Source organism: Equus quagga, chromosome 1 (genome assembly GCF_021613505.1).
Source record: "Equus quagga isolate Etosha38 chromosome 1, UCLA_HA_Equagga_1.0, whole genome shotgun sequence".
Lineage (NCBI taxonomy): Eukaryota > Metazoa > Chordata > Mammalia > Perissodactyla > Equidae > Equus > Equus quagga.
Genome location: NC_060267.1, coordinates 44167727 through 44180698, shown reverse-complemented (window position 1 = coordinate 44180698; position 12972 = coordinate 44167727). Strand labels below are relative to the sequence as shown.

The 12972-nt window shown below is 40.5% G+C and overlaps 1 protein-coding gene across 1 annotated transcript in view; it reads right to left on the bottom strand.

Annotated features, from left to right (window-relative positions):
- The window catches only part of GRIN2B (glutamate ionotropic receptor NMDA type subunit 2B), a 400440-nt gene that overhangs the window by 167480 nt on the left and 219988 nt on the right, over nt 1-12972 (bottom strand). The window contains exon 4 of the mRNA XM_046655975.1: nt 6973-7571. Coding sequence (XP_046511931.1) covers nt 6973-7571 — 599 coding nt within the window. The remainder of the gene's footprint in view (nt 1-6972; nt 7572-12972) is intronic.

The following is a 12972-nucleotide window of genomic DNA, read 5'->3' as shown; positions in this document are numbered from 1 at the left end:
ATCGTTTTTTAAAGGAGGAGAAAGAAGAGGAATTAAAAGAGCAGGGAGGAAGAGGGGGAGGAGGAGAAAAATGGAAGAGAAGAAAGAGGAAAGAAACACCATATATGTCATGGGTAACTTTTAAATTTTACAAGTCAGCCATAGATTTAAATAGTGATTAAGGAAAGAATCATGTAAGGGCCTCAGTGTTAAACATTTGAGAATGCTCTCGTGGGTTTGAATTTAAGAGAAAGAAGCAAAGATCACTTACTGAACTGACCATCTATAAATCTTATATGAGGAATGTGAAAGTCTGGAAGAAAACGTAAGTGTTTGAATAATCCTCACATTCAGTCATTCTTCCATGATCAGTTGAAGCTTGCTTTGCCTGAATTACAATAAGCATTGACTATATCTTTTAGGATAGTTATGAGATTCTTCAGTTATTTTTCCCAATTTACATCTCCTTCTACACCACTGAGAAAAGTCTCTTTGTATATACACAGGTGTGTCTTGCTTTATTAAACATTTCATATGAAAATGTAGCTTTCCTTAGACTCTAGTGGATTTCTTTAATCAGGTGGAGGGCCACTATGTGTGCTAGTCCACTTATAACAATGCATCCGCAGAACGTTTTGACTGGTTGACATATAAATTATATTAAGTGAACCTATAATATATATTTGCCTTACCATAAATCTGCCTATGCTTGGCATTCCATGAACAGGAATAACAACTAAGAGATGGGTAATGACCAAGAAGCTCTTGCTTATAGTGTCTAAAAACTAATTGACTCAATTCCTCATTTACTTCTTAACCTCTCAGCACTTTCCAGACCAAGAGATTCAAGTGGGCATCCCATGAGATCATTTCAGCTAATACAACAGTTCCAAGGTTGGGGAGTCTGTCTCAAGGTTATAGGAGATACATCATCACAGGTTCACCTCAGCTCCTTGAATAAGAACCTAACAAAGCACCTTTCTTTACCTCAGTTATTCCCATTTCTCAAAGGCTGGGCTAGGAGGAAGATTCTGGTCCTTTTTTTTTTTTTTGAGGAAGATTGGCTCTGAGCCAACATCTATTGCCAATCTTCCTCTTTTAGCTTGAGGAAGATTGTCACTGAGCTGACATCTGTGCCAATATTCCTCCACTTTATATGGGCTCAGCACAGCATGGCTCGAAGAGCTGTGCTAGGTCCGCACTAGGGATCCAAACCCATGAACCCTAGGTCGCTAAAGCAGAGCACACGAACTTAACCACTATGCCACCAGGCCAGCCTCAAGATTATGGCCTTTTGAGGTGGTAACTTTCACCAGGAAGGAAGAATTTTGGGGGCCAGAGTGCAAAACAAATGTTCAATAGGAAAACTGAGGACACTGGGGAAAAATAATTACTCAAGATTCAAAAAAGGTTTGCTATGTTGACATCCAGCCATCTCAAATAGCATCTGCTTTTTCTACAAGTTCCAAAAGTTGTTCTTTATGAAGAGTAGGAGCATTGGGTCCTTAGGACAGAAAGAGAGCCTAGAAGTGACTGGGAGGCGCGCCATCACCTGAGTACAGAAACAGTCTGGCAGAGTATCAGAGAGCACATTGAGAAGGAGATAAGCATTAACTGTTGGGGAAGTGATAAAGGAAAATATAGACATGTGCCTACTAATAGCTAACGATTCTTCTCTAGTTTGGGGTATAAAGAAGGTTTAGACAACTGGCCTAATCACTTTCTAAACACTTGCAAATCATCTGCTACCAAAAGGTTTTCAGACTTTTCTCAGAAACTAACAAGATCCTTTACTTAGAGAATGCACGACATAAGAAATTTTCCAACTCTTTCAATAAAATAAAGTTCTCCATTGGAATAAAACGCACTCCATATGGCTTGGGCTATGGTATAGGACATTGTAATACATTTACTAATAAGGCATAAATCAATGCTACAAAGTTTCAACAGAAAATTCATTCTTATTAGTGTACAAAGTAGGGTTGTCATATTTAGCAAACAAAAATACAGGAGCCATGTTAAATTTGAATTTCACATAAACAACAAATTATCTTTTAGTATCAGGATTTAGGACAGACTTATGCTAAAAAAAAATCATCTGTTGGTTATCTGAAATTCAAATTTAACTGAATTCCTGTATTTTTCTCACAACCATGGTAAAAAGCCTTGTCCAGTAGCCTAGAGACTATCTGGAAATAGTCACCATGTCTATAGCTGGCCAAGCTTCAAGGAGTTCAGAAGTTATCAGTAAGGAATGTGGAGTGACACCTGATAAATAACGTTCATCTGATAGTGAACTAAAAATGTTCATTTTAAGGACTCTCTCTAAGAATGCTTATACAGTCATTACGCATCCCTTAACACCTGACACACATTCTGAGAAATGCGTCATTAGGCAATTTTGTCATTGTGCAAACGTCACAGAGTGTACTTATACAAACCTAGAGGCATAGCCTACTACACATCTAGGCTACACAGTACTAATCTCATGGGACCACCATTGTAAATGTGGTCTGTCATTCGTTGACTGAAAAATCATTATGCAAGGTATGATTGTATATCCTTTCTTTTTCTAAAAAAAAATCTTCCTTCAGTAACTAGCAAGTAAATCACTTCAATGTGTCTCTCTTTGGGATTCAGGAATATCTTATAACCTCCTGGCCCTCTTCCCTAAATCTAGCCTTACAAACTTCCCTTTTATGGAAAGAAAGGCACAGTCTGGTCAGGTATGAATGAGAGCCCTATCTCCCCTTACAATGTTCTGGGGAGGGCAGGACCTGTTAATGCTCCTGGGTCTTCAGAAGGTGAGAAGAGAAGCCATTTCCTAACTCTATATTCCTAGTGCCATCCTGGGACTGGGTCACTCTCAGATAACTCCTGAGGAGCCCTCCTCCCAGCTGCTGCTGTTGCAGACACAGGAGCAGCAGGCCAAAGGAAAAGTCATCCTCATAAAACAACCAACCATTTGCAACAATTTTATTTGCAAAGATTTCCTGCTGTGGCTAAATGGTGTGGCTGCTTGGTTTGTTATTTAAAAGAGTGACCCTAGTGAGACCAGAGCTCCAAGGGGGGCAAGAGTCTGATTTCAGATGAGGATAAGTGGAAGAAGTTTACACTAAGTGTGCTTAATTGAATTCCACTGATGTTTTGAGAGCACTGTGCCCAGTGATAATAGCTCAAACTGTGGAGATAGCACCTTATACTCCCTGTTAGTCGACCCCCATCCTTTCTGGGTCCTGATAGAAAAATGTGTCAAAATATTTCCAAAAGAGCCTAGAGACTGGATTCAGGAACCATGAGAAGCTGCTTTAAGCAGGTGGGGAAGGAAAAGACAAGAATGATGAGCAACGGATGCAGGTATATGGACAGGGGAGACAGCCAAGAGAAGATGCCCAACAGGCAGTCAGGTACAGAACCCCAGAAAAGTCAGGGAACTAGGGCAGGAGAGAAAGTTCACAGAGGAAATATCTTAGTGAAGAAGCACTTTGGTGAGACTGAAGACACTTTCAAACACTACACTAGGAAATCACATGAAGGTAGACTCTTTCTCTCTCTGCTCTCCATTGGTACTCGAGGAATTTATGAATAATCTGTACTGTATAATCCTTGTTCCTTTTAGGACTGCTACACTTGAGAAGATGGAGGTGGGCATTTGTGGCCATAGTGACAACAACCTCTAAGGAAGGAGAACAGAGGACCGAGGAGGGCCACCTTCCTGAGTGGCAACAAGAGATGGTAACAAAGGTTAAAACTAATTGTGATTTTAAAGATATAGTGGCTAGAAATCAGGCTTCAGAGATAACATTTACATTCTAATGTAAAGTAAGCCAAATAGAAAATAATAATAGTCTGCAGATCACTGTTACCTAGAAGAAGTTTTAAGATAAAGGCAGACATTCCTGGACCATATTTATGGACTTTAAGGAGACACCCACTTGATCTCCTTGTGTTGTTTGGCCGGTGTTTTAGTCTATAGTCTTTCACTGTTAGCTTTGGTTTAATGAACAAACGTTTGGTAAAATAATCTGAATCAGATTTGAATTTAACACTAAAAACAGCAGGAGAAAATATAAATGCATAGAACCAAATAAACAGAAAGTTTTTAAAGGAAATTTCTATTATCTTCCAAAGAGGAGCGGAACAAGAAGGCTCCAGTGGGGTAAATATGCACTGGGCAGTTCAGTGTCTTTCTTTTTTTGGAGGAAGATTAGCTCTGAGCTAACTGCTGCCAATCCTCCTCTTTTTGCTGAGGAAGACTGGCCCTGAGCTAACATCCATGCCCATCTTCCTCTGCTTTATGTGTGGGACACCTACCACAGCATGGCGTACGAAGCGGTGCCATGTCTGCACCCGGGATCCGAACTGGCAAACCCTGGGCCACCAAAGCAGAACGTGCACACTTAACCGTTGCACCACCGGGCCAGCCCCCCGTTTAGTGTCTTGAAGGATGTCATTCATTCATTGCAAGTGTCTTCTCTGTGCCACACACTATGATAGGAGTGAGGGACACAGAAATGAGTTAGAAAAATCACTGCTTTCACAGAACTGACAGGGAAGAGAGATAATAAAGCATGTAATTACAATCGTCTGAAAGAGTGGTTTTCTTGGAAAAGTACAAGATGCAGTGAAGGCATATAACAGGGTGATGTTAGCCAGGGTTCAGGAAAGCATTCCCAGTGGAAGCAAGGGCGAAACTGAAGCCTGAGAAATGAACAGAATGAGGCAGCTAAAGGAGCATCTGTATTTGTGTATTGGTGGGTAGGTGCACCTGGGGTGGACAATGAAGGCAGACAGAAGAGCCGGATGTGAGAGAGAACATGCTTTCTTCAAATAATTAAAGCAAGTTCAGTATTGCAGGAATGTAGTGGTTAAGGGATAGAGTAGCATGAGACAATTTTGAAAAGATATGGGGGCCCATGCTGTGGAAGACTTTATAAACCACATTAAGGAGATGGGACTTTATTACAGGAGCAATGAAAAGTCACTGAAGGTATTAAGCAGGAGAGTGATGAAATCACATTTTCATTTTAGATCACTCTGGCTGCAACGTAGATTGAAAAAGAGCAGAACTGGGAGCCAGAAGATATTTAAGAGGCCCTGCAGCGATGCAGGTAAGAAGAGATGGACTGGGATATGTTACAGGCATGAAATAAGTGGAAGCACTCCAGAGGAAATCCATGGAATGGTGCAAGACTGGCTACGAGGTGTCAGGGATATGGAATCAAGGACATCTTGGAAATTTTTATTTTAGGCAACTGGGTAATAGGATGTACCCTTTATAGGTGGTACATACTTGGTAGAAGAGGGTGGGAGGGTTAACAGGAGAGAATAAAATAGTTCAGATTTGGATATGGTGTGTTCTCGCCCCTGTGGCATCCAAAGGAAAATATCTAGTCACAATGAGAGATACAGACCTGGGGTTCAAGGGAGAGGTTTCAGCCAGAGATGTCAATTTGGGGGAACATACAGATATTAACTGTATCCTTTGCAATGGATGAGAAAAGATGATCTAGGACAGAACCCTGAGAAGCACCAATATTTAAAAGCAATATATAAAGGAAGAAGAGCATGTCAAAGAGCCTGAGACAAGAGGGAGGAAGAAAACCAAGACAGTCTATACAAACAAACAGTGATAGCTAGGGATGGCAGAAAGAGCCGACTTCAAGGCAGGAGAATATTAGGATTGGATCACAGATAGAGCTACATGAAAACTAGTTTTAGTTTCAACTCTGAATTAGGAGCTTAGCTGAGAGGCTACAGTTCAACCCCCTTCAAGAAGTTAAACAAGCGTAAGTAGGTACATATTCAACCTATACTAGATATACTTCAATCTCTCCATAGTACACTTTCTAGTATTTTATTTCTTAAGCCAGATGGTGGCTACCTGAGTATTTATTTTTCCTGAATACCTTTCTATGTGCATGATATAGTTCATAATAAATTTAAAATAGATGCTGAAAACATATTGTTGAGTGAAAGAAGTCAGGTTACTGAAGATGTATAGTTATATTTCCATTTACGTAAAATTATAGATTTATATTCACATAGGTATACATGCACAAGGATATATTTAGAAAGATGTTCACTAATCATTTCAACAATGATTACCTCTGGTTAGTCAGATTTAAGGTCATTTTCACTTTCTTCTTCATGCTCTTCTACATTGTTAGACTTTCTACAATGTGCACACACAGCTGTTTTACACAAATAACAAAACCACAAAAGCACAGAATAGAATCTTCTACCCCACACAATCACATACTACTCCTAAGAGGATGTGCTGCAGTCATGGCTGGACTATGAGGTGAGGTCAGGGGGGCAGAACTCCACCCGTATCTTTTTATTGAATAAACCAGACTAAGAACAACCATGAAAGCTGCCTCTATAGCAGTACCCTTACTCTCAAAGGCAGCGTGAAGAGAAGCAAAGGAGAGAAAAACCACGGGAAGAATCCTCTTCCTGTGCCTACAAACCATGTAATCTATTCTTCATTCTTCTTAGTACAGCAGCATTCCAAAGGTAGGTGGATTGGTCTTCCCTCATTTCTACATCTACTGCATCTTTCACAGTGACCATTATGTAGGGATCAGCTCCAAACTGAACCTCTTATCTGCAGCATGACTTAGGACAATTTACACCTACAAGTCTTAATCTCTTGTATTGCAAAATGGAAACAATTTTAAAAATCTGCCTAATAGAGGTTGTTGTCTTGAGGATTAAATGAGATCAAATATGCAAAACAGAGCAACACCTAGCACATAATAAGTGCTCAAAAAGTGGGAGTTGTTTTGTATTTCTTAAAACAAGAACATAGTACAGCAAGCTTTGGATCTGAAACACTCCCATTATCATGACAAATTGCCATTCCAGAGGCCAGCCTTCAAAGCTCTGCCATCTTGAACTACTCTTCCCACAGTTTCTGAACCTCCAACCCCAGTCATAGAAGCTCTCTGCAAACCTCCATCATCAGTGTGCCCTCTGTTCCATACTCACCTATTTAGCATATTGGACTGGTAGATTCGCTTCTCATGTGTGTTGTAACAACTGCTCTTGGGCTCAGGGATGAAGCTGTGTTCAGACAGCATGTCAGAAGCAGCGGTGGTAATTATGGCAATTCCATCCCTCACTCTGGCAGGGAGGCCATAGTCCCATTCATCATAGGATACAGAGATGAGCCCAGTGGGGAACTCTGAGGGCACTGTGTCTGTATCCCCTGCCACTAGACTAGGCACAATCCACGTATAGCCGTAGCCAGTCAGCCCTACTGAGTTAGCTACTTCAAAAATGTAGGTGGCTTCTTCCTTAGTACAATAAAGAAGAATGATGGGGCTTTGAAGTTTCTTGAGCTGGTTCTGGATCTTAGAATCTCCATCATCCAGGGACATGTCCAGCAGAAGGACTTCCTCTAACTCCCAGCCCACGAAGCTATTCTCAATGGTGCTGCGAATCTTGTTTACAAAGTCCTGGTAGCCAGGGAAGTAGGTGGTGACGATAGAAAAGATGTACCAGTCATACTCTTCCATGATGTTGAGCATTACGGAAGCTTGCTGTTCAATTGATGGGCCAAACTGGAAGAACATGGAGGATTCATCCTAGAACAATAAAAATGTAAAAAAAAAAAAAAAAAAAGAAAGAAAAAAGAGAGAGAAAATTCAAACCAAAGATCATAAGGAAGAGTTTGAACCAAGTGGATACAAACGTTTGTGTTCACTGTTTACGTTTTCATATAATGCCTTTAAAATTGGATGTGTTTGAATTGAGAACATTTGTAATACCATTCTTCCTAAAACTATCTCCTAGACTCTAGAAAAAAACCAATACAGGTCTACACTTTCCTTATCTGAAATTCTTGGGGCTACTGCAAAACCTAGGGCAGCTTCCTAAAATCAAATATGTTAATATTTCTATAGTAAAACATATAAAGTGGGATAAAGATTCTAAACAGCTTCATGTCAGTTCAGGTCAGGTTTTACCTTCAAGTGAGTTATATAAACACACACACACACTTCCCATTATTCAAACCTTTTGGACTTATCAATTTTGGATGTGTATCACTCAATCAGAGTGAATAATCCAAAATGCCATCCATCTACCCTTAAACCTACCCATGGAGGTGGTATAGGAACGCTGGCCCAGCAAATGGGTGGTACTCAGATGTAGTTATTAGGGAGAAGCATGTATAGTACAAGATTTGGTCAGTACATTTTCCATAAAGATATAACTGTTAAATTAATAGCACATTTAGCTTTCTCTTTATCTTCTACTTTGATAATGAGATATTCAAGTTAGAGTAAGGCACAAACAGTATATCTAAGCCACAAGTTAGAATGCCTTGTATTCAAGCTTATATATGATTAAGCTTTATTTTAGAGCAACAAATAGAAGACTGTTCTTTCTCTTTTTTTATATAATGTCTAAAGTCTCGGTCTGACCTGTGTATTACACACATAATCCTCTGTCAATTCCGAGCATCTTATGTTTTCTCCCTCCTTTTGAGGGAGAAGCCATTTTAAATTTCTCCCATTTTCAGCTGTATTTCACCTGCTGTTCTGAGATGTTAAGCTCTGCATTTTATCTCCACCTTATAGCTAGAAGAATCTGAAACCACAAAATAAAGACCCTCTCACCCTGTCCTCTCTCAGTCCATTTTCCCCTGACTTCCTCCTGGGTAATGGCATCTCTTTTCCTGGTCAGTGCCCCCTATCTTCTATCTGATGGTTCATCTCCATTGTATAACAATCCAGGCTAACAAAATTGTGTCTTTCTCAAAGTGGCAGTTCTTTTCTATCCCCCAGACTACAGCTTCAAAGTACAGTTACAAGAGACCAGGCTTTTAAACAAAATTATACAGTGATTTCTTAGTTCAGGAACATATTGTTGCATAGCTGAGAAATTGCTAAGTATTTTGGGGGCATCTACTATTGAAAAAAATACAGGTTGGGAAATATCCAGCTCGTGTCCAAAGACCCTGATTGGGCAATGAAAGCTTCCAGCCCCTCAGCTCTGCCAGAGCTTCTTGCTTCATGTGACTTGAACTTTTCACATTTCTCACAGGCTATCCAGAATGTAACAGTAGATGCTTAATCATTTGAGGGCGATTCTTTCTGTTAAGGGTAAAATGGTGCTTATTATGGCTCCCTCCCCTGGCTTAAACATACAGTCAAAGAGGAGCCTCATAGGACCATGCAATTCAGGGAAGTAGAGAGGGTTAGGTACTGAGAATGGGTGGGGAGGGAGTGGGAATGAATTCAGAATAGAATAATGATTTCATACTTGTACCTTCCAAACCTCAGCCAGCCCCTGCTCCTGGTCTTCTCCAACTACAACAAAAGCACTGCTTTTCAGGTGAAGCTGACTTAGTCCTTAGGTTACAGGATATAGTGGCAATCCAAGACAACAAAGCTTAATTATATCAAGACTTGTCGGGGCCTACAGAGAGCCACAACAACAGAAAAGGAAGGCCAGCTACAGAATAACCCACCCAGAAGGGCTATTGCTTTAAAGAAATAGCCATTTGTTTTTCTTGTTATCTTTTCAGCTAAAGGGAATTTTGGGGATTCTCAAATGAGGCATCACTTGAGTTTTCCCAAGCTCAATGGATATAACAAAGTGACAAAAGCTTCCAAACATACCTTAAAATGTACAGGCTTAGGATGAAAGAGACCCCAATTGTAAACAAATTAAGTCTACCCATTCTATGAAAAATGAACATAGCTTATCACAAGGAGGTTCTTGAATACCCACAAAGTTCCATCTACAGTGAAACCACTGCTAGTACAAATACAGAGCTAGAAGTAGCTTTGAGAAAAAACCCATGCAGGCCCATAGTAAATGAGCCCATGCTCATGACATCGAATTTAAAAGAAAACCACTATTTTATATACCAACCTGACCCTCTCTTAATCTTCTCTTGAAACTCTTTCACAATTATAAATGAGCTCCTAAAGAAACTGCCAGCTACTACATGAAGAAAGCCAATGTATGGTGAAAGTAAGAAAAGAGAAATATTAATATGGTTCCATCTTACCCCCACCACAGCCTCATCTCACCTTCTAATTCTATCATTCTCCACAATCATCCTTTGTCTGACTCCTCTGCTCCCACCAATGTCCAGTTCAACCATTTTATCCTGCCAATCCTTCATTAAATAAGGATGCCTTACATGACCATTTTATCTGTGGCACCAAGAGGAGGTTAATGAAGCCAAAACAGAAATCAAGAGACAGAGTTATAGCTTGGGCAAACATTTCCCAGTATAATGAGTGGTCCAACCTTATTAATTTAGTTGACAGATCAATCTGGTGTACAGCAATTGGTAATGGGACGGCTGTTTTTCAACAAAGCTTTGGGCTATTAGTTGCAAGCAGTGACAGGCTTTGCAAATTATGGTCACAGCCACAAATCAAAGAGCAATCTTCATGTGTGCATGGAGTGGAAAGGACTGGTGGCCACGCATCCATCTTTGCAGGCACCCAGCATGCATTGCGATCACCACAAGAAGTGTCATCTTCTAGGATGGACAGGGAAATAATTCAGTTTGCAGGTCACTATGCTTCCCCACTTACACTTTTATCTCCTAATGTCATTACCAAATGTTGATGTGTAAGGGTCCTTGGAGCAGTCTCTTCCTCCTAGTGAAGATTCCCAGTCAAATTTATTGCATAAATGTACTTCCTCAACTTGCCTTGAGAGCATCTTTAAAGCATTCCTATATGCAGGGTCACCATGACTGAGATGAGCAATTAGAACAGAGAAGGTGTTAATTATACATTATACCCCATCAGTCTAGAATGGTTATGTTGAACCCTCATCACTCTGACGTGCATAGTGTTTATTTAATAGTAAGAAGAAACAAAGACAGGTACTTTTTCATTCTATTGTCTGTCTCAGAAAATAACTGCCTAAAAAACTAGCAGTACATGAGATTTTTCCTCTGCATCACCCAGATCCCCTATAGATCCACTTCAGACATAAAGGATTAATTATTCCACCTGCTGATAATGCCCCTAGAAAGTGGTTTCAACTGTCAGCCCACTTTGGGAACTGCATGAGCTGAAGAGAACCACCTCACCCAAAGTCATGTCCCCTCCCCAGGGTAAATGGCTCTGAATGACTGGATGTCATGAAATATAAAGACCTGGTCCTCTTGCCCTCACTCTGAAGGAGCAGCCTATCTTCAGAACTTCCCACAGGGTTGGCTGGAGCATCCATCAAAACTGCATCACACCTGTACTTCTCCCTGTGCTCATTGCTGCCCAATCTTCCTTTCATGGCGTTGATATCAAGAGCACTCCCTAATAAACCTCTGGTACACTAAACCTGGTCTCAGACTCTGCTTCCCATGGAACCCAACCTGAGACTCTAGCCATTTCCATTTTTACAATATGAAAAAGATATGGCTTAAAAGAGAACATGATATTCATTTTCAAATACAGAAATGACTTCTATGATAGAAGGTAAGACTTTGCCCATTAGCTCCACAGGAGAAAACTGGAAGCAAGGTGTAGAAATATTAAAAGGTATTGTTTGGCTCAATATAAGAAACATATCTGCAATAATTTTAGCTATTTAAAACTGAATGGGCCTCATGAGGTAGTGAGCTCTCTGTTGCTATAAGCATTCAAACAGGAACTGGATTATTATCTGGTAAAAGGATTCTCCCCAACACACTGTCTGGAAAATGTCATGCTCATCTTCAAGACCTAGTTCAAATATTAATTAGTTCTCTCTCCCCTATGCTTTCACAAAATTTTTGATGTGCCTCTATCATAATATTTATCACACAGGAAGCATATATGCCTACCTCCTCCCATTAAAAACATACGTTTCTTAAGAGCAAGAACTGTGCCTTATTCATCTATGGATCTCTAGGTTGCAAATGAAAATTTTTTTAAATATTTATTGTATTAATATTATAAAGAAAATTCCTTTATTGGGTGGGAGATTAACTGAAATGGCCTTGACAGTCTCATCTGGTTTCTATGCTGATGATACATATCTACTTCATAGAAACAAGGGATGCCTGAATAGTTATATATAAACTGGGCTTTTATAAAATGTGAGGGGGATCCCCCTTGAAGCCAGCCAGAGAGGCAGAAAATGCTACCAGCCACTATTTTACTGCTCTCTGCAGCAAATTCCTTGAAAGCATCATCTATACTCACTTCCTCCAATTCCTCTTCTCCCATTCTCTTACACTAAGTCCAACCAGACTTTTGAATCCACTACTCCTCTAAAATGATTCTTGTGAAAGGCATTGGTGACCTTGATATTGCCAACCCAACCTCCACATGCAGACATTTTTACCTATAAGTAGCATTTGACATGGCTGATCACTAGCTCCTAGACATGCTTTCTTCCCTCGCTTTCCAGGGCTTCGCATTCTCTTGACCTTCCTCCTGCCTTAGTGGTTGCTGTTTCTCTGTCTCCTTTGCTGGTTCCTACTCTTCCTTCTGACCTTTTGAAGCCGAAGCCCCCAGGGTCAATTCTTGGTCCTCATATTGTTTCTGTTGACAGTCACCTCCTCACAGATCTCAGTCTCCTGATTTAAACTCATTTAAATGCCAATCGCTCTCACACATCCTTCTCCAAAACTTCAAACTTATATATCAAACTGCCTATTCCACAGCTCCACTCGGGTATCTTTGAACTATCTCCAACATTTCCAAAAGGAAACTCAGCCTTTCCCATTTCAGTTAAAGGCGACTCTCTCCCTCCAGTTCTAACTCCTCTTTTTCTCTGGAAACCTATATCCAATCAGTCAGGAAACCATGATTGCCTGACCTTCAAAGTGTACCTAGAACACCACCTTTTTTCATCAGCTTTGCTTGAGCCGCCATCAACCTTCACCCAATCATTGCGAGAGCCTCTAACCGGCCTCCCTCCTTCTACCCCAGCCCCCTACAGTCTATGTTCAACAAAGAAGCAGGAGGATCCTTCCTTCTACCCCAGCCCCCTACAGTCTATGCTCAACAAAGAAGCAGGAGGATCCTT